At 46.6% G+C, this 22338-nt stretch overlaps 1 protein-coding gene across 4 annotated transcripts in view; it reads right to left on the bottom strand.

Moving 5' to 3' along the window:
• LOC109924566 (rac GTPase-activating protein 1-like) overlaps nucleotides 1–22025 on the bottom strand; it is a 27277-nt gene extending 5252 nt beyond the window's left edge. For 2 of the 4 annotated variants that reach the window (XM_048598556.1, XM_048598554.1), the window contains exons 1-13: nucleotides 21798–22025; nucleotides 20533–20735; nucleotides 17356–17489; nucleotides 15755–15836; nucleotides 15438–15491; nucleotides 15255–15353; nucleotides 13542–13659; nucleotides 10742–10881; nucleotides 9200–9364; nucleotides 7683–7778; nucleotides 7076–7274; nucleotides 5394–5496; nucleotides 4768–4900 (exon numbers count right to left, since the gene is read on the bottom strand). In XM_048598556.1, the coding sequence (XP_048454513.1) occupies nucleotides 4768–4900; nucleotides 5394–5496; nucleotides 7076–7274; nucleotides 7683–7778; nucleotides 9200–9364; nucleotides 10742–10881; nucleotides 13542–13659; nucleotides 15255–15353; nucleotides 15438–15491; nucleotides 15755–15836; nucleotides 17356–17489; nucleotides 20533–20735; nucleotides 21798–21882 (1611 nt within the window). In that variant the 5' untranslated portion in view covers nucleotides 21883–22025. The remainder of the gene's footprint in view (nucleotides 1–4767; nucleotides 4901–5393; nucleotides 5497–7075; nucleotides 7275–7682; nucleotides 7779–9199; nucleotides 9365–10741; nucleotides 10882–13541; nucleotides 13660–15254; nucleotides 15354–15437; nucleotides 15492–15754; nucleotides 15837–17355; nucleotides 17490–20532; nucleotides 20736–21797) is intronic. The other 2 variants (XM_048598555.1, XM_048598557.1) reach the window with 2 other exon arrangements.
• Between the last annotated feature and the right edge of the window lie 313 nt (nucleotides 22026–22338).

The raw sequence follows: 22338 nt of genomic DNA on the forward strand, positions 1-22338 counted from the left end.
GTTATTTCCCCCCAGAAGGTGGTAGAAATATGGAACGTGTTGCCTGAGGGGCTGGTGGGGGCAGGTACTCTCAACATTTAAGCAGCATCTGGATGAGCCCTTAAAATGCCAGGGTGGATTTGGCTATGGACCAAGCGCAGGGAAATGGGATTAGCGTCAGCTAGTGTTTGTTGGTCAGTATTGACATGATGGGCTGAAGGGCCTGTTTCTATGCTGTATGACTGATTTCTTTTTTTAAAAAAGTAGTATTTAGTGGAGTACTTCAAACACCATAACATACAAGGCTAGGAGACAAGTGCTGGAAAATTGAATTACAATGATATTCTTGATCACTGTTGCAGACACATCAGGCTGAAGGGCTTTTGTGCTTTAAAGAGAACTGACTGTAAAAGTAAAAGGGCAGCAGATACATGGGAACACCACCCCCTGCAAGTTCCCCTTCGAGCCACTCACCATCCTGACTTGGAAATATATCGCCGTTCCTTCACTGTCACTGGATCAAAATCCTGGAATTCCCTCCCTAAGGGACATTGTGGGTCAACCCACAGCACATGGACTGCAGCGGTTCAAGAGGCAGCTCACCCCCACCTTCTCAAGGGGCAACTAGGGACGGGTAATAAATGCTGGACCCAGTCAGCAACAAAATTGAGAGAGAATTGGGAAACATGAGCGTTATTATGAGTCATCATTTTGGACTAAAATGAGCAGGGAATGGTGGAGCGGAGACCAGAAAGACCAACAGGAAGTGTGGACAATACAAACAAAATAAAGAGTTGTCTTTCGTAAGGGGCTCAAATATATAGAGACACAAATTGTTTAGACAATGAAGTACAGTAATGCTCCCTCCAGTGTTCAAATTTCATTCTGCACCAAGTGTACTCATCACCTCAGAAAAGCTAATTTAAATTAAGCGACTGCTTTCTAGTATTCTCCCAGAGTGATTAGTTTCTCAAATCAATCCCATCAACCCTCAATCATTGTAAACTATAAATCTTTCTGCCATCTGTTCACATCAATTGGTCCGACTCTCGTTCTCACTGCGACCGGGTTCAGTTTAGTGACATCGCCCTTTGCTCCATTACCCAGCAGGCAATCTACCCTTAACCTCTCATTCCCTGGTTTGATCCATTCAGAGATCAAAGGCAACTTTCTGCTAACTCCCAGCTGGTAGACACTGTAGGCTTACATAGGGTTTTATATTTTCATGTTTACAAAGTATAAGTCTTGTTGTTAGCCATCTGCAACAGAGTAAAATCTAAAAGAAGAAATTTCTTCAGTGGGTTGTTTGGGGAGAGTAGACAGTAGTGAAGCCTATGTCATTGACTATATTAGAGGTGGGTTTAAACAGATTTTTGATCAAAGAGTGTCCAGGGATCCAAAATTGGCTCTGTGACAGGAGACATAGGGCAGTGGTGGAAGGCCAAGAGAGCAAGAGAGAGAGGGCAAGAGGGATTGGAGGCCAGTGTGCAGTGGTGTACCACAGGGGTCAGTGCTGGATCCCCGTATGTCACATTCATAAATGTGAATGAGAATATGGAAGGGATGGTAAGTTAGTTTGTGGACAACACAAAAGGTTGGCCAGGTGGTTGACAGCGAGGAGGAAGTATAAACAGATTGGTCAGATGGGCAGGTCAGTGTCAGATGGAATGTGACCCTGATTAATGAGAGGGGATACGCTTTGGAAGGAGGAACGAGACAAGGGAGTACTCAATGAATGGGCAGGACACTAGGAAGCTCAGAGGAACAGAGGGATGTTGGGGAGCTTGTCCACAGATTCCTGAAGGTGGTAGCACACATTACTACTAGGGGAATTAAGATAGTATACAGGATACTTTGCCTATCAGTCATAAAAGCAGGAAAATTATACCGAGCGAGGCCACAGTTGGATGGAGATTTTGGTCAAGAATAAGAAGGAAGCACATATTGGGTCTCGACAGCAGAGATCGAGTGAATCTGTAGAAAAGTATACTCCTACTGCCTTATACTCAAGAGGGAAATCAGGAGGGCAAAAAGGGGATGAGAGATAACTGTGGCAAATAGGGTTAAGGAGAATCGAAAGGGATTCTACAAATACGTCAAGAACAAAAAAAAGGGAGAAAATAAGCCCCATTAAAAAAAAAAATCAGCAAGGCTGCCTAAGTGTGGAACTGCAGGAGATTGGGGGTGGGGGGGAAGCAAGAGAGATACTAAACAAATATTTTGCATCAGTGTTTACTGTGGAGAAGGATATAGAAAACAAAGAACAAGGGAAAATAAACAGCAACATCTTGAAAATGTCCATATTATAGAGGTAGTGGTGCTGGACATCATAAAACACAAAAGTGGATAAATCCCTGGGACTGGATCAGGTGTACCCTAGATCTCCATGGGAAGCGAGGGAAGTGATTGCTGGACCCCTCGCAGAGGTATTTGTATCATCGATAGCCACAGGTGAGGTGCTGGAAGACTGGAGTGGAGGGTGGCTAATGTGGTGCCACTGTTTAAAGGTGGTAAGGAAAAGCCAGGGAACAATAGCGCGGTGAGCTTGACATCGGTGGTGGGCAAGTTGTTGGAAGGAATCCCGAGACACAGGTTTTACATGTATTTGGAAAAGGTAAGGATGGATTATGGATAGTCAACATGGCTTTGTGTGTGGGAAATAGTGTCTCACTAAAGACTGAATTTTTTTGAAGATGACTGATGAAGGCAGAGTGGCAAATGTTGTCTATATGGACTTCAGTAAAGTGTTCGATAACGTTCTGCATGGTCGACTTACTAGCAAGGATAGATCACATGGAATACAGGCAGAGCTAGCCATTTGGATATAGAACGCTCAAAAGGTAGAAGACAGAGGGTGGTGGTGGAGGGTTGCTTTTTGGACTGGAGGCCTCTGACCAACGGTGTGCCACAAGGATCGGTGCTGGGTCCACAGCTTTTTGTCATTTATATAAATGACTTGGATGTGAACAGAGGAGGGATGGTTAGTAAGTTTGCAGATGACAATAAAATTGTAGGTGTCATGGACAGTGAAGAAGGTTACCTCAGTATGATGGGACCTTGATCAGATGGACTAATGGGCCGAGAAGTAGCAGATGGAGTTTAATTTAGATAAATGTGAGGTGCTGCATTTTGGAAAGGCAAATCAGGGCAGGACATACACACTTAATGGTAAGGTCCTGGGGAGTGTTGCTGAACAAAGAGACCTTGGGGGAGCAGGTTCATAGTTCCTTGAAAGTGGAGTCGCAAGTAGACAGGGCGGTGAAGAAGGCATTCAGTACATTTGCCTTTATTAGTCAGTGCATTGAGTATAGGGATGGAGGTCATGTTGCAGTGGTACAGGACATTGGTTAGGCCACTATTGGAATACTGCGTGCAATTCTGGTCTCCCTGCTTCAGGAAGGATGTTGTGAAACTTGAAAAAGGGTTCAGAAAAGATTTATGGATGTTGTCAGGTTTGAACTACAGCAAGAGAGGTTGAATAGGCTGGGGCTATTTTCCCTGAAGCGGAGGCTGAGAGGTGACCTTACAGAGGTTTTATAAAATCATGAGGGGCATAGATAGGGTGAATAGACTAGGTCTTTTCCCAGGGTAGGGGAGTCCACAACTAGAGGGGCATAGGTTTAAGGTGAGGGAAAAGATTTCAAAGGGACATAAGAGACAACTTTTTCCACGCAAAGGGTGATGCGTGAATGGAATGAGATGCCAGAGGAAGTGGAGGAGGCTGGTACAATTACAACATTTAAAAGGCATCTGGATGGGTAGGGGTTAGAGGGATATGGGCCAAATACTGGCAAATGGGACCAGATAAGTTTAGGATATCTAGTCAGCATAGATGGGTTGGACTGAAGGGTCTGTTTCTATGCTGTACAGCTCTATGACTCTGAGTACTATGTGTAGTTCCATTCCCCATCCTATTGGAGGGATGTGGTTGCACTGGCGGTGGCGTAGAGGAGATCCACCAGGATGTTGCCTGGGATGGAGAGTCTGGGTGAGCTCGGGTTGTTTGCTTTGGAGCAGAGAAGATGGAGGGGGCGAAGTGTATAAGATTATGAAGAGCATGGATAGTGTGAATAGAAAACAGCTGTTCCCCTTAGTTTGAGGGTCAATAACAAGGGGGCATCATTTTAAAGGTGGAAGGCAGGAGGTTTAGAGGGAACTTGAGGAAACTGGATTTCAACCCAAGGGAGGTGGGGGATCTGGAATGCACTGCCTTTAAGTTGATTGAGGTGGGAAATGTTACAACCTTTACTTGTTATGATGATGTTTGAAGTGCTTATTCATTAAAGGCTGGGGGGGTCTAGTGCAGAAATGTGGGACTAGTGTAAACAGTGGATTTTTTTGGTGCAGACTCAGTGGGTTAAAGGACCTCTCCTGTACTCTATAACTCTGAATAGAAGGAATAAATGGAACCAGGGTTGGAGATCAGGAACTCTGTTCTGGTGACAGGCTAGCCAACCTGAAACGGCCAGCTAGTGTTTTCTGCCATTACATCCGACCCAGTGGGGAAAACCGGAACAGTGTGACATCACTGGGAGCTCAAAGCAAACAAATGGACTAATGGGAGAGCTCTTTGAAAGAGATGAAACAATGGGCTGAACGGTCTTCAGGCAGTCTCTCTCATTCCACATCCTCACCTTTCAGTGAAGCCAAGCGGAGTTACTTTGGTGACAACGTCATTGCTCCCTCCAAGGTTCATCCAATCTAGAACACGATTAAAAACATTCCTAGCCAAGGCCTTGAGCAACCTCCCCAAAGGAGCACAGGGAGCGAGAGGAATCAGATACTCACCTTTGGCTGCCGTTTTGTATCCTCAAAGACCTCCAGAGGGTTGGGGTTAGGATTGGAGTGACCCACAATGGTCGGGCCAAACACTCTGGCCAGGTTCTGTTTGTCCATTCTACATCCTGGGCTGGCCATCACCCTGACAGGAGACAGACAGGTCACAACAAGTCATTGCCACTCTAACCGCAGCTCCAAGAGGGAGGTCTCGAGCTGGAGCTTACAGCAAGTCCCAGACCTGGCTAGGACCTTGCCATCCAACTACAGTCACTGTGTTGCCAGCTCAGGTGCAGGGAAGTATGGGGTTAGGGTTGGGGGTGGGGTGCGGGGGCAGAAACAGGCCCCCAGTGTCTCCTTGTTTGGATGTCAAAGGCCCCCACAGCAGCACTGGAAGTGGTTTGAGGGGGGAAAATGTCTGCTTTTCAAGTGCTCATTTGCTATAATGTTGTTTCATTGGGATCTTGCTGTGCAACGCACTGCTCACAGCTTGTCCCATGTTGTAAGTGAAGCTCAGATGTTTCAAAACAGAAAATAAAGTCTGTCAAGATGGAGAAACGCCAGTCAGTGGAATCCAACCAGAATTTGAGCTTTGAAGGAGGGGGGCTGCTGGGCAGTTTCAGATCAGAGGGTCTTACCTCTGAAGATGCACCATGAGAAAGGCCAACGTGTCACGGTTAGCTCGAGGCAGGCTACTCACAGCACGACAGAGGTCCTTGTTCCTCTGCTCATCCAGGAGATCTACGGGAGACACAGGAGAGGGGTGAATACAGAGATTGAAGTATCCCTGAGCTGATGTATTGACCGCAGTGAGACAGACAGACACACACACACACACACACACACACACACCTCGACTACCAGGGACTCATGCACAAGAGCAATGACACCCACACTGCACATTATAAAACCATCACCCAATCTCTGCTATCTGATGGCAACATTTGGAAAAGCCGTATTGTGGGCAGCTAGGGATCAGCCTAAAAGGAAACCTGAACCAGTTTTAGGTTCGAATATATATTTTTAATTCATTCACAGGATGGGTCAGTATTTTATTGCTGGTCCAATTACCCAAGAAGCTGTGAGCTTCTGTTTTAAATTTTTAAAGAAAGCTTGGCAGTTAACTGTCAATCATGAACCAGTGCATTCTCCATATCAATGCTTCAGCCCTATCGAAGTCCAATACTAACCAAATCAAGATTCTTACTATTGTAGATTTTCTTTAAACATTGGTATGCTTGCAAACTGTCCTGCTGACTGCAAGATATAAAAACCATTTTTATTGAAGTTTCCCATCAGCAATGTTCAGGTCAAGTACCAAGCAGCCATTTCAGAAGAACAATTAATACCAGCAACACACACTAGACCCCAATTTCTCTTGGGCAAGTGGAGGACACAAACTACCTGAAGAACAGCACCACAGCAGTGTGACAGCAAGATGAGAGGTTAGAGCAGTCAGGGAAAGTTACAACCTGTTACAATGAAGACTGAGCAGTGTCCTCAGCATTACAAGGCTAGGCTCGTGGGACAGATTAAAGATGATAATTAAGAGTCACTAATAAACCTACTACAGAATGCAGGAGACATCTTCATTCAGAGAGTAGGGAGAATGTGGAACTCCCTCCCAAACGTGTGGTTGAGGGGATTTAGTGGATATGGAGCAGGGAAAAAGGAATAGAAAGAATGGTCTGATGGGAAGAGGAACATATGGAGAAGGAACTAGAGCACAGATTGATGTAAATCTAGGACAGATCTCACAGCAAGGGGAGGATTGTTTTAGGCTGGACGGGTTGAAGAGGTTCAGCAATGAACACATCCTGACCAATAGCCATTGGAGGGAAATTGGGGGAAGGAAAGGGGCAAGACCTTAGAGGAGATAGCAAGAACTGCCAATGTAAGAACAGCTGTGTTCCTCCAGCTCCACGCTGTGTTATCTCAGACCTCAGAGATGTTGTTGCAGGAATAAAACAGTAAGGGGTCCTGGAGGGAGGCATAGATTGAGCACCCCACCACCCCCCCACCCCCCCACCCCACCCCACCCCACAGGGTGATGTTGGTGACAGGGCCCAGCGTCAAAAAGGAGGCCTAGGTGGGAAACTGCCCCAAGCAGGGCCAGCCCTGGTCTTACATATATAATCTCCATAAGCCCCCTCCTGCCCCCAGTGAACAGGAAACTCCCACTGGAAAAATTAGATGGGATCCAATATGTACCATATGCCCCCAAACCAATTAATTCCAGCCTTCAACCCCAGAACCTTCAGAAGACCAGAAACCAGGAACCGGAGCTTCTGGAAAGTTCTGGAAGATGGAATAGGCCTACCTGACAGTGCCATGAATGTCGGGTGCAGTTTGAACGTCACCAGAGGCTCCTTCAGTTTCCGGAGGAAGTCTTTCAGCAGCCCACACACCACATGAACATTGGAGACTCGACTGAGTAAGGGTAGACCTTTCCCTCGTACATAACCCTCTTTCAACTCCCTCACAAGTCGTTCACCACCAGGTACCCGATAAATGCCAGGCTGCGGGTGGAGGGGTGGGGGGGTGCAATTTTTGGTAAGAGGGGTGAAAGACAGGAGTTAGAATAACAGCCAGACACTGCCCTCAACTCCCAACACACAGACACAGCACCCTGGGCTAGCTCAATACTCGAGACACTGCCTGTGCCCTGTCACAGTCCTGTCCCATCACCCCTCCCTCCCCAACCACTTAATACCCCTCCTATTGGTAGTAAAACAACAGAGCCAGCACATCCCCGCCCCCCACCTCACACCCCTCAATTTGATTTCAGTCTGTAATTCACTCCCAAGTATCTGTTACTCTATATATAAATTCTCCGTGGTTAGATTTTTAGGTTTATGGTTAATCCAGACAAATCTCACTGGTCAGTAAAACCTCACTTTCAGAGTCAATTGATGAGGCTTGCTCACCTCCTGGAGCCCTCGCTGTTCAATTTCATTGATACAGTGGATGACAAGAGATGGAATCATGGGAACAGTCTGGGGGGCAAAATCTCCAACAGTTCCCTGAGAAACAAAGCAACCAGATTGGTGAATAGTGTGGCTGTAACCCAAGAGTAGCCTCAATCTGCCCCACCCAGCAGTTCCTGACTGGCTCGAGGTAGGGAGGGTGGGGGTGGGCATAAGGACATTAGTGACCCAATAAGGTTTTACAGCAGAGATAGTAGGAACTGCAGATGCTGGAGAATCTGAGATAACAAGGTGTAGAGCTGGATGAACACAGCAGGCCAAGCAGCATCAGAGGAGCAGGAAGGCTGATGTTTCGGGCCCCATGGTCACCAGTAGGCCCTGTTATTCCAGATCATCATGACTGACTTCAAATATCACCATTTACCATGGTGGGATTTGAGCCAATGGCCCCCAAGAGATTACCCTGGGGTTCTGGATTACTAGAACGGGGGCATTATCACCATGTTACTGGCTTCTCCATCTTGGTCTGACTGGTCACATATACTTCAAAATCAGAGCTCCACCATTCAATACGATCAAAGCTGGATATCTCACTCAGTCCCCGATTCCCAATCCCAGCCTTTCATTCCTTTAGCCTCTCAAGAACCATATACAACTCCTTCACCTCAAAGTATTGTCAGGTTTGATAATTACCGGTTTTTGGGTGTGTGTTCATTTTAAAAATCACTGCACACAATCTGTGGCCTTGACTTCAGCTGCCTGAACGAGGAGCTCTGAATTCTTTCTTAATGGGGCGGCACGGTGCCTCAGCGGTTAGCACTGTAGCCTCACAGCGCCAGGGACCTGGGTTTGATTCCACCCTCAGGCAACTGTCTGTGTGGGGTTTGCACATTCTCCCCATGTCTGCATGCGTTTCCTCCGGGTGCCCTGGTTTCCTCCCACAGTCCAAAGATGTGCAGGTTAAGGTGGATTGGCCATGCTAAATTGCCCATGGTGTAGATTTGGTGGGTTATAAGGGGATGAGTCTGGGTGGGATGCTCCAAGGCCCTGTTTCCACACCGTAGGGATTCTATGATTTCTATGATTCTAAACCTCTCCATTTCTTCCTCTGACATTCCTCAAGATCTGCTTCAGCGGGACTGTCAACATTTAGAACATAGATCATAGAACATAGAACATTACAGCGCAGTACAGGCCCTTCGGCCCTCGATGTTGCGCCGACCTGTGAAACCAATCTGAAGCCCATCTAACCTAAACTATTCCATTATCATCCATATGTTTATCCAATGACCATTTAAATGCCCTTAAAGTGGGCGAGTCTACTATTTTTGCAGGCAGGGCATTCCACGCCCTTACTACTCCGAGTAATGAACCTACCTCTGACATCTGTCCTATATCTATCACCCCTCAATTTAAAGCTATGAAATTTGTTGGTTAATGTTTGCAGGGAGATTTCACCGTGAAGTAGATTGGAGAAACAGTGAGGGGAGTTTGAAACCACTACCTCGTGTCCATACCTCACCGTTTTTGATGGAGATTGTGGTGAAGTTGGGTGAACAGATTGCAGGGCATCGCTCCTTACAGCTCACGTGGGCAACAATATTGCAACTGCGACACTTCAGAGCCATTCTCCCAAATCGGATCCGTTTCCCACAGGGAACACATGTCTCCGGCATAATGATCTGGGGAACGAGACAGAAACAATTACTCCCAACTACTTAGGATTCCATCTGCAGTCAATGACAGAGAACACTCTCCCCTCCTGACCCCCCAAACCCTGTCCGCCATCTACAAGGCACAAGTCAGGAGTGTGATGGAATACTCCCCACTTGCCTGGATGAGTGCAGCCCCAACAACACAAGAAGCTCAACACCATCCAGGACAAAGCAGCCGCTTGATTGGTACCACATCCACAAACATCCCACTCCCTCCCCCACCGACACTCAGTAGCAGCAGTGTGTACTATCTACAAGATGCACTGCAGAAATTCACCAAAGATCCTCAGGCAGCACCTTCCAAACCCACGACCACTTCCATCTAGAAGGACAAGGGCAGTAGATACATGGGAACACCACCCCCTGCAAGTTCCCCTCCAAGCCACTCACCATCCTGACTTGGAAATATATCGCCGTTCCTTCACTGTCGCTGGGTCAAAATCCCGGAATTCCCTCCCTAAGGGCATTGTGGGTCAACCCACAGCACATGGACTACAGTGGTTAGCACTGCTGCCTCAGTGCCAGGGACCTGGTTCAATTCCAACTTCAGGCAACTGTGCAAACTCCACACAGACAGACATTCTCCCGTGTCTGTGTGGGTTTCCGTTGGGTGCTCCAGTTTCCTCCCACAGTCCAAAAGATGTTCAGGTTTGGTGCATTGGCCATGGGAAATTGCTGTAGTGTCTGGGGACGTGCAGGCTGGGTGCATTAGCCACAGGGAATACAGGAATAGTGTAGGGTGCTGGAGCTGGATGGGATGCTGTTTGGAGGGTAGGAGCAGGCTGAATGGGGCACTTTGCACACTGTAGCGATTCTATGATTCTAATTACAAATGGGTAATAAATGCTGGCCAGTCAGCAACATCCACATCACGAATAAAAACCTAGGGTTTTTTCCGGGGGTCTGGTGACACATGTCGCTGGATAGGGGTTGCGATAGGAAGAAAGAGAAAAGGAAAAAGAACAAATGAGAATTTTTATCACCAAGAGGGTGGCAGGAGTCTGGAACTCACTGACCGAGTCAGGAATTCTTGTAAACAGGATATTCCCTGGTGTTGTCACAGCCTCCAGGGCTAGGGGCCAGGAGTTGGAAAGTCAGATTAATATAGTCAGGTTTTTGGTCAATTAGTATGGACAAAGTGGGCTGAATGGCCTCTGCATTGGAAATGTGCCCACTGTAATTTATTCAGACTAGTTTGTAATTCCAGAACTTATGAAAAAGGAATTTAAACTCCACTAGCTGCTGTAATGGGATTGGAATTTTTCTCTCCAGAACATTAGCTGAAGCCTCTGGATTACTAACCCAGTGCCATTCCCCCCCAGCCCCACGTTTCCCTCCAGTTACCGTTTTGGAGATGAAAGTGTGGGGCCTGGCCTGGGGTGCGCTCCCTGGTGTTGTGAATGGGTCGGGAGATGGTGTTGCGGATCCTGGAGCGGTCACTAGCTGTTGTACACTCCCCACAGCGTGGTCCTCGGGAATCTGCTCTGTAAAGAAAGCAAACACAGTCAGTCTGGGGAGTTTCCCTTAATCCCCACATCTCAGCACGGGCCAGAAACCCACTTCATTCATCGGCTCCAGAGAGCTTACTCTTTACAGTTAAAATAAAATCCCCTCATAGGATTTTGGTTCAGTTGACAGGTGACGGTGTGTGTTCAGTGAGGTCAGGGCCATTAACCTCAGCGGGTCGTTATTGGAGTTGGAGATAATAAGGGGTTGTACACAGGTGACCGAGTAAACATGAAATTACAAAAGGGAAATCATGCTTCACAAAAATCAATTGCAGTCCTGAGGATGTAACTCAGACTTGATCAGGGACAGGCAGTGGATGTGATTCATTTGGACTTTGAGAGATTTCAACAAAGTCTCACATAAAAGAAATGAATGTGTAAAATTAAAACACATGGGATTGGGGCGGGGGGGAAGGGGGGGAGGAATGTGTTGAGATTGATAGAAAACTGTTTGGCAGACAGGAAACAAAGAATAGGAATTAACAGGTCTGTTTCCAGGTGACAGGTAGGGATTAGCAGGTTACCGCAGGGATCAGGAAACAGAGGGGAATGCCTGATGAGACCTGGGTGTCCTTGTACCTCAGTCACAGGTACAGCAGGCAGGGAAGGAGTGAAACTCTATTTTGTCCTACCGTGGGGAGACAATTTGAGTGGAGGAGCAGAGGTCTCTCGCTGCAATTATACAAAGACCTTGGTGGGAGTACCTCAGGAATATTGCAAGAAGTTGTGGTCTCCAAGATTGGAGTAGATTTGTAGCTCGGGTTGTGGGTAATGAGGTTGGTTGGCTCACCGAGCTGGTTTCTTTCACAGATATTTCATTACCATGCTGGGTAACATCCTCAGTGCAGCCTCCGATGAAGCGATGTGTTTTCCCACCTGGTTTTTAAACTCTGGGGTCCGTTGCGATGGATTGCCTCACTTCCGGTTTTCCTTTGTAGTGGAATGTATATGGGGTTGTGTTTATTAATAGCATGCTTCGTGGAGTGCCATGCTTCTAGGAATTCTCGTGCCTGTCTCTGGATCTTGGTGTTGTCCCAGTCGAAGTCGTGGTTTTCCTTGTCCATGTGGATTGAGATGAGCGAGTACTGGTCGTGTCTTTTTGTAGCCAGTTGGTGTTCGTGTACCCTTGTTGTTAGTTTCCTTCCTGTTTGTCCGATGTAGTGTTTCTCAGTCTTTGCAGGGGATCTTGCAGATGACATTGATCCTGTCCATGGCGGGGAGTGGGTCTTTAGTTCGGGTGAGCAGTTGTCAAGGAGAGAGGGGAAAAAGTTTAAGGGAGATATGCGTGGAAAGTTCTTTACGCAGAGGGTGGTGGGTGCCTGGAACACGTTGCCAGTGGAGGTGGTAGAGGCGGGCATGATAGCATCATTTAAGATGTATCTAGACAGATACATGAATAGGCAGGGAGCAGAGGGATACAGATCCTTGGAAAATAGGCGACAGGTTTAGATAGAGGATATGGATCGGCACAGGCTTGGAGGGCCGAAGGGCCTGTTCCTGTGCTGTAATTTTCTTTGTCATAGGGTTGACGTGGGCTTGTGTGCCATTCTGATGCCCAGTGGTCGTAGGAGTCTTGTGGGGAGTTCCAATGTGTTCCTGATGTAGGGTAGTGTGATGAGTGTGTTGGGGCGTGTAGTATCTTCCTGATGTTGTTCGTGTAGGCATCTTCTGACCCAGTTTTTTGGATATCCATTATCTTTGAAAACCTGGAAGAGGTACTCTTCTTCCTCTTGGCGGTAGTTCCATGTTGCTGCAGTGTGTTGCCCTTTTAAATAGTGTTCACACGCAGCTTCGTTTGTGTGCACTGGGATGGTTAAGGTTGAAGTTCAGTATCTGGTCTGTGTGTGTGGCTTTTCTGTGTACTTTCGTTTGCAGTTCCCCATTTGTCTTGCGCTCCACCATGACGCCCAGGAATGGGAGCTGTTTGTTCTTCTCCTCCTCTCTGGTGAATTTTATTCCGGCGAGGATGTTGTTTATAAGTTTGTGTGTCTCCTCTAATTTGGTCCATTTAATGATGACAAAGGTGTCATCTACGTAGCGTATCCATAGTTTTGGTTGGATTTGCAGAAGGTTGTGGTCTCCTTATCTGGAGGTGGGGAACATTCTGGTGAGGAGGGAGTACAGTGAGGTTTTACCAGACTGATTCCTGGGATGCTGGGGCTGACGTATGAGGAGAGATGGAGTCGGTTAAAATTGTATTCACGGAAGTTTAGAAGAATATGAAAGGGGTACTCGCATGGAAACCTATAAAATTCTATCAGGACTGGACAGCGTAAATGCAGAAAGGACATTCGCAGTGAATGGTGATTCCAGAACCAGGGGTCATTCGGATGTGAACACGAAACAGGGCAGGGACTAATTTAATGCAAATATGGAGAGCGAGAGAGAGGATTGCAGGCTGGAGGGCGAGGGGAAGGTTTGGGGTGGGGTGGGGTGGGGTGGGGCTGGGGGAGTTGACAAAGGAGCAAAGCCATGCAGCAGTTCAGAGGGAAGTATGGTGGCAGTGATGTTTGGAGGATTTGTGGACCAGGAACCAAATGTCAGTTAGCTGGCACAGGGTGGAGGGAGAAATTAAGATGGAGCTGACTGTGGTTCCCAAGAAACATTCCATCTCCCAACTCCCTCACATCACAGACCTGCCAACAGGGTGCGCCTTCTGTTCCAGTCAGCATGGCGTTGACGAGCCAATCCCCTTGGGGAGCCACAGCAAACCTCCCCCTCACTTCCTGTTTTACTGTCCATTGTGTCACTGCCCTGGACAGGGGGGTAAACAAATAAAAAAAAACAGACCGCATTTATGTAGTGCCTTTCAAAATACTTTAGAAGTGCAGTCACAAGCTGAAGAGACAGTGGTTAATGATACTGGAATTGTTTACTGCAGAGTGCTGTTGAAGCTGGGTCGGTAAGTATATTGAAAGCTGAGACAGATTTTTAATCAGTGAGGGGAATAAAAGGTTAAATCGGGGAAAAAGGCAGGAAACTGGAAAAGAGGGTTCAGATCAGCCGTGATCTCATTAAATGGCAGAGCAGGCTCAGATGGGCTGAATAGCCTATATCTACTCCCAAACGTTTCGGCTTTTTAAGAATGCAATAGCCAGTCTGTCACAGCTACTTCCCAAAACCCAGCAATGCAATTGTGACCAGTGATCACAAGTGAAATTGCAAATATTTTGGTCATAAGTTTCCAATGCTTCTTGGGTTTAGCAATGAGGCTGCAGAATTACAAAATATTCAACTATTGCTCAAAATGAGGGGAGGCGATGGCCTAGTGGTATCATCACTGTTAATCCACAGACCCAGGTAACATTCTGGGGACCCAGGTTTGAATCCCACCACAGCAGATGGTGGAATTGGAGTTCAATAAATATCTGGAATTAAGAATCTAATGATGACCATGAATCAATTGTCAGAAAAACCCATCTGGTTCACTAATGTCCTATAGGGAAGGAAACTGCCAACCTTACCTGGTCTGGCCTACATGTGACTCCAGACCCACAACAATGTGATTGACTCTGAACTGCCCTCTGGGCAATTAGGGATGGGCAATAAGTGCTGCCTGGTCAGCGATACCCTCATCCCGTGAATGAATAAAGAAAAAAGATGATACAATCCAGCAATGCTCGGTCAGTCAGTTTAATCTCAGGAGTGGGAAAACTTCTAGAAGCACTAAATTTGGAGAAAATCAGCTACATGGACCACTGCTGATTAGTTACAGAATGTGTTGAGTTCTTGATCACTCGCAGTGTAGTGTCCAGCAACAAGGAGGCGATGCTGAACTTGTCAAATACACTGGTTAGACCTCAGCTGCAGTCTTGTGCTGAATGTGGGCAATATATTTCAGGAGGATGTTAACATTAGAGAGAATATGCAGGAAGGATTCGCAAGCATGGCTCCAGGGATGAAAAACTTCATTGATGAAGATAGATTGAAGAAACAGAGCCTGTTGAGGCTTTGAAAACTATGAAGGGTCTGGATTGTAAACATAGAGAAACTGTTCTCATCGATGGAAGAATCGGAAACAGATTCAAGTTAATTGGTGAAAGAGCCAAAATAAAAGGGGAGAAGAGGAAATGCTTTATGAGTGGTTAGGGCCTGGAATGTATCATGAGAGAGTGAGCGTGGAAGAGGCAGATTCACTCGAGTGGTTACGGTCTGAAGTGACTATCCAGAGCGTGTGACGGGATACTGATGAAGTATAGTACAGCTGGAAACAATTCTCTTATGCAGGTTACTGCCTCTAACTTTCACCATGCTGCAGCCCCTTCCCCTGCTCCTCCCCCCAAACCCAGGCAGATGGGATTCACAGAGTTGGCCAACAGAGTGACCCAGGAGTAAAACCACTCACTCACCGGTACGGAGCCCACGCATTGCACAACTTGGTCAAAGGAGCGAGAGTGGGACCTCCTGGGAGCAACAGGTGGACGATCGACCAGAATGCGGCTGGAACACTGTGGAGAGAAAGGAAGATTGTAAGGTCATGGCCTGTTTTCCTCAGAACCAGCACAGCGAGAGGCAAGATGCTGCTTGCTTACCCGTTTATCCCGATTCTTCAGTTTTGCCGGCTTTAGTGCAGAAATATTCAAATCCTACAGAAGGACAGAGAGACCTAATAATCCCTTGAGACTGCCCTGTAAATACCCCCTGTCCATGTGCTTTGCCAGCTGCTCATTGCCCCAACACTACCAGGACATTGCCCCATACCCCTAATTCAGAGAATATGGGAGGGACAGTCACAAAACAGTACCCCGACCCCTCTCCCTCCATGCCCCCCACCCCAGTCAATACCCTTTCCCTCCGCCAGAGGGCTATTCCCACGAATTCTGACCCTGCCCCCTCGGTGCAGACTGACCAATGTCTCGTCACGTGTCCTGTCGTAACTGATGCTGGAACAGGAGAAGTTGGAGGTCGCTGTTTCATCAACAGCCTGGGACCTAGAAAACAGGACAGGGAGGTGTTTAGGGATGCACATGCGCACGCACACGCACACACGCCATTTTGATACTATGCCCCAATGAAACATCAGGGTAACGATTGGTCTGCTCATGGTACTGGGACAGGATTGGTACCGGGACAGGATTGGTACCAGAAAGGTTCAATCCATACAACCTAGCAGTGCCAAGCACAATATTGGAAACTCTCCAGGCAGACAATGTCTGAACTTTGCTAAAAAGTTTCCAGTGAGATGTCAGCACATATCCAAATTCAGATGAAGCTGATCAGGTTGGTCAGTTAGTTATTTCGATGGAATAGAGGAGGTTCTTGGCATTGAAGTGTGAAGAGTGAAGATTGTCACAAATTTACAACAAGGTGAGGGGCACGGACTGTCACCTGTGACCAGTAACTGGTCCTGATTCAGAGGGAGTTCAGTGTCACTCAGACACTGGGATCTGTCCTAAAGCCTCCTACAACATCCCAACATACAACAGCTTCACTTCCCAGTGCCTGAGCTACCTACTTGCCCATTGATGAGAAATGGGTGTCACTGGTTGGAAGAGAGGCCAGACTGGGGGAAGAGTCCCTTCAGCTCGGAAGATAGAAAATGTAACTCCTTTCTTCAAGGAATGAGGAGGCAGAAAGTGTCACTGCATTTATTGTCCATCCCTAACTGCCCCAGAGGCATTGCTGAGAGTCTGGTGTCACATATATCTAGACCAGGTAAGGAAAGAGTGAACCAGATGATTTTTTACAGCAGCAATCAGCAGTGGTCACATGGTCACCTTTAGGTCAGTGTTTTTTTAAATTTTAAAAATATTCTATTGCTCATTGGGATTGGAATTTCAGCCTGCCCCGATGGGATTTCGGCTCAAAGACCATTTATGGAGAGACATTGTTAGATTAAGTTCATGGGTGGCACGTTGGCTCAGTGGTTAGCACTGTAGCCTCACATCTCCAGGGACCCGAGTTCGATTCCAGCCTCGGGCGACTGTCTGTGTGGAGTTTGCACATTCTCCTCGTGTCTGCGTGTGTTTCCTCCGGGTGCTCCGGTTTCCTCCCACAGTCCAAAGATGTGCAGGCTAGGTGGATTGGCCATGCTAAATTGCCAGTAGTGTTCAGGGTGTGTAGGTTATAGGGGGATGCTCCAAGGGTCGGTGTGGACTTGTTGGGCCGAAGGGCCTGTTTCCACACTGTAGGGATTCTATGATCCCAGAATGTTCCATCTTGGAACTGAGCTCTAAATAAGATGCAATTGACCCTTAACAGAAATCAAAAGTTTATAAAAATAATTTAAACATGTATAACAAAGTCTGCTTTCGGTTACACGGATCTCCGAGCACCAGTCTAGCGACATGACCACATTGGCATCAAGGGGCAGTGATGCCAATAAGCAATATACACTGGCCTTACCTATGCCCGTCACATCCCAGAACAGGCAAGTATGGTTTGAATAGTCAGGTGCCTGGAGTTTGGGGGTGGGGGTAGTTGAGCCAGAGGGCACCGCGGAGACCATACCTGGTGCTGGCCTGTCCCTCAGGCCGAGTGTGTCCAGCCAGAGCCTGGAGGAGGTTCTGTCGATCTTCACCAAGCAACACTGCGCCAGGAGCTTCACTCTTCAGTAGGTCATGAACCAACTGCAGCCTGTGTTCCTGGGACAAGAGCAAGGGAAATGTACAATCACCAGCGAGAGAGATCAACCATAGGGCCAGGAGTAAACAGTACAGGAGGAGGCCATTCAGCCCTTCAAGCTTGCTCCACCATTCAATCTGATCATCCTACTCAGTCTCTTGTTCCCACTCTCTCCCTAATCCTTTGATCCCTAAGACATGGCTGAGGCATCCTTGGTGCATTAGTTTTAATTCTCTAAAATAAGATTTGGGGAGAGTCCCTTTAGCTTGGAAGATAGAAAATGTAACTTCTTTCTTCAAGGAATGAAGAGGCAGAAAGCAGGAAGCTGCAGGTCACTTAGTTTAATATCTGCCCTGGAAAAAAAAAACCGTTAACGTTATTACTACTGATGCTATAACTAAGCACTTGGGTGTTCACAGTAATCAGACAGAGCCAACATGGTTTTGTCAAAGGGAAATATTTTTATTGGAGCCCTTTTGAAATATAACCCGAGGTGGATCAGAGGCAAGGTGCCACATTGAAGATTATTGCAGGAATTAGAAGCTCATGGTGTTGGAGGGTAACATATTGGCATGGAGAGAAGATTGTCTGGTTAACAGGGAGCAGAGAGTAGGAATGTCTGGATTTTTTCAGGCTGGCAGGATCTCATGCCCAGGGGGCAGTACTGGGGCCTCAACTCTTTTCAATTTCTAGAAATAATTTGTGTGAAGGGATCAAAGGTTTGGAGCTAAATTTATTGAAGGCACAGATTGATCAGAAAGGGAGTTGTGAAAAGGACATGATGAAACTCCAAAGGGATATCGATAGGTTCAGTAAGTGCATAAAGATCTCGTAAATGGTGTACAACATGGGAAAAGTGTGAAATTGTCCATTTTGGCAGAAAGAAAGAAAGAAAGAAGCATATTATCTCAATGGTGAGAGGTTGCAGAGCTCTGAGATGCAGAGGGATCTGGATATCCTAGTGAATGAATCACAGAAGATTAGTCTGCAGGGACAGCAAGTAATCAGGGAAGCTCATGGAATGTTATCATTTATTGAAACAGGAGTTGAAGGAGAGAGTAGGGAGGTTAAACATCAGTTATACAGGGGGTTGGTGAGACCATATCTGGCACAGTGTGTGCAGGACTGATCTCCTATTTTTAAAGGAAGGACATCAATATGTTTGCAGCAGTTCAGAGAGGATTGATCAGACTAATCCCTGGAATGGAGGGTGGGTTGTCCGAGGAAAGGTTTGTATCCTTTGGAGTTCAGAGTGGTCAGAGGTGGTTTGATTGAAACAAAGGGTCTGAGGGGACTTAACCAGGTGAAAGAATGTTTCTGCTTGTGGAGGGGTCTATAAAACCAGAGATCTCCATTTAAAACAGACTGGGCGGTTCTGCTCCCACCTCCCCCACACCCTACCCCAACGTCCCTTAAAAGGGCTCAGGGCCTGTGATCTCTTCTCTTCCGCGGTCTTTTGAGAAAGAGGCTTTGAATTTTTTTTTTAAAAAACAGAGAGATAGAGATCTTGAGAAACAAGAGGTGAAAGGTTAAAGTGGGTGGGAATGTCATCAAACCAGGTTGTATTGGATCTTCAGGCCATTCAGCCCACTAGTGTTTGGGCTTTGTGCCAATCTCCTGCCTCCTTCCTGAAAACCTGAGCCTGTAAACACATTGGGTCATCCAACACCATTTGGGGAGCCTGGGTTGAAGCTGCCTCCATGACACTCCGGGTACATTCCAGACCACAGCTGCTCTTGTTGCAGCTACACATGGAGATGGAACTGGGAGACAAGAATGGAGAAAGCTATGCCTCAATATATTTTCAACTTCCATGAATGTTCAACCTAAGACAAGTGGATTTCAGCACAGACAGACAGTCTCCCCAGGAGGAGTCTAGATCAGAGGTGGGTCTTTACACATACTTGTACAGTCAGAGTTATACAGCATGGAAACAGACCCTTCAGTCCAACTCCTCCACATCAACCAGATATCTTAAACTGGTCTAGCCCCACATCTCTCTAAACCCTTCCTATTCATGTACCCATCCAGATGCCTTTTAAATGCTGTAATTGTACCAGCCTCCACCACTTTCTCTGGCAGCTCGTTCCATACACGCACCACCCTCTGTGAAAAAGTTGTCCTTTAGGTCCCTTTTAAATCTTTCCCTCCTCACCTTAAACCTATGCCCCTATAGTTTTGGGCTCCCACATCCTGGGAAAAGACCGTGCCTATTCCTCCTATCGATGCTCCTCACGATTTTATAAACTTTTGTAAAGTCACCCCTCCAACACTCCGGGGAAAATAGCCCCCGACTATTCAGCCTTTCCCTGTAGCTCAAACCCTCCAATCCCAGCAACATCCTTGTAAATCTTTTCTGAACCCATTCTAGCTTCACTACATCCTTCCTATAGCAGGGAGACTGGACACAACGTCCCATCAAATGGCTGAACTGGGGGGGTGGGGTGTTGTCTGTTCAGGCATTTATCATACACCTTAAAAGCTGCACAAAACATGCTTTGCATTCTCAGTTTACGTGGCAAACAATATTTCAGCACTTCAAATGCCTACTGATTTATTCACCCACTACGTGCTGTTAAAGGGATTAGTCTGTACTTTCTGGGAAAGACTCTGAATAACTACTAGAGTGGAAATATTTACAGCATTCTGGGCAAGAGCTCAACGATAAAGGAGTTAGATTACAAGCAATTAGCAATCAGAGTCACGGTCACCTTCTGGGAAGTTCATTTTCAATTCAAGACTGATTAATTTGACCAAACTTTAATTCCCAGTTGTGGGATTTGAATTCCTCTTTAGACACTGTCCTCAGGATTGAAACACCATGAACGACTCATTCTGGCTAGTGCCAGACCCACTGTGACTACAACATAAACAAAGGTTAATATAACACTCAGACTCCTCATCACAAAGGCAGATTTTGACACTCTCCTAGCAATGCCAACCAACAGTAAATACATTTTAAACATTCAAACTGACACAGACAGATTTACTGAGCTGGAACGTTATGGTTATAGTTTATTATGGAATTTTCTCAGGGCTCCCAGACTTTCCCCAATCTCCTACCAGCTGCTCGCAGGCAAGTTCTGCCTTGTGTCTCCTCCTCAACTCGACATCCAGCTGGTTACAGGCATGTTTGAACCTCACGTTGAGGGCAGTCAGTTCAAGCTCGACCTTTGCCAGCTGACTCTGAGAGGCCACCAATTCCTCCTCAGTGTACTTCCATTTCTTCCTGCAGTTCTCAAAGTTCACTGCCAACTGGAGGATTGCTACAAGATAACGAGATTCAATTCATCATCAAGCCTTCCGGATATTAACATCAAAGACCAGTGTTGTTCAAAAAAAAAAAAAAAAAAAAAAAATCACAACTTCTGAAACTGATGTAGCAGGATTGTTGGGATCAGATAGGATTCCTTAGCGAGACGAGTGGGGCAGGGCAGTGGAAGAGCGAGAGATACAGGAATAAGGTTTGGTCAAAGAGTCAGCTTTATGAGGAGCAGGGGGGTGGGGGTGGTACAGAATGAAATTCCAGACCTTAGACCCCAAAGAGCTAAAGGCACAGCCATAATATTAAAGTTGAATCTGCAATACACACAGGGGTTAGATTATGCAGACATCTCTGTTCTTAGCAGGGTAACAGAGATAGGAAACAGACAGCAAGATAGCAGAAAGAAAACACAATACACTGTACAGCCCAGACAAGGGACTGAGAAGGTTCAATCCCCAACTCCTCATCCAGAACATGCTAAAAGATTAAATTCTCCTGAGCCAAATGGCTGAAAGCTTTGGCCATTAGGTCTGGTGTATGCCAACTCTGTGGGCATACACCAGCTCATGGATTTGGCATACACCTTAACCCAATGGGTACACTACAGAGCTACAGCCCATTGGGTAAAGAGCCACCAAACTCACTTCAGTGAGAGTCTCTGAAGCCAAAGGGAGGGAGAAAGCTTCTCCAGTGTACAGTTAGGGTCACAGATCAGAAAGGCAGAGAGTAGGCCTTCTGGTATTGGACTATTTATTTAGAAATCAGTTCTAATTTCACATCAGCAGATCGGGTATTCAAATTCAGTTAAAATAATAATTTCCCAGGTGTCTCTCATGAGGAATTTCACTGATTCATTTTAAGAAAAGAAACCAACAGTTCTTGCCCAGAGTGGGCCTATCCAACCCCACACCAACACAGTCAACTCTACATCCTCTGGCCAACTTAGTAAGTCACCTCAAACTGCTACACAGGGCAGTAAGTGTCAGCCTTATTCCTGATGCTACATGATGTAAATAAGTTCACAAAGTTCACCCCAGTCCCAGTTTCAGCAACTAACAATCACCTTGCTCATTTCTCTGGGAGAGGACTTCACTCAGTTGGACAAGAAAATCCAGTTTCCTCTCCACAGCTCCTTTGAGTGTTGTCATTATTCAGAAACTGAAAGTGAATGGCTTTGTTGGTCACTGTGGATATCAGAGACCTGTGTTTCTCACCCCAAAGCTCTCTGGGAATATGAGTACACGCTGGAACATTTCCTTACTGCCAGCACTGATTACCTAATCAGGTAACTCATTAGTTGCAGACTCTGAGCACAGGCAACGAGCTGGAGGTTGGAAATAAATTCAAGAACGTGCCTTCTTCTCTCAATCAGTCCTTGCTAATTGGTCACTCTCAAATGAAGTGATACACCCTTAAATTTTCAATAGGAAACAGCTTTACTGAGTAAACACCACAGTGATCAATGCAGGTCTAAAGGGCCCACTTGTGATGCAATGGTAGTGTCCCGACTCCTGGACCAGGAGGTCCAGGTTTCAGTCCCACCTGCTCCCAAGGTGTGTAATACCACTTGCTGAAAAATAGGTCAGTTTGGGTCTACATGGATC

Source organism: Rhincodon typus, chromosome 7, assembly GCF_021869965.1.
Source record: "Rhincodon typus isolate 14 chromosome 7, sRhiTyp1.1, whole genome shotgun sequence".
Lineage (NCBI taxonomy): Eukaryota > Metazoa > Chordata > Chondrichthyes > Orectolobiformes > Rhincodontidae > Rhincodon > Rhincodon typus.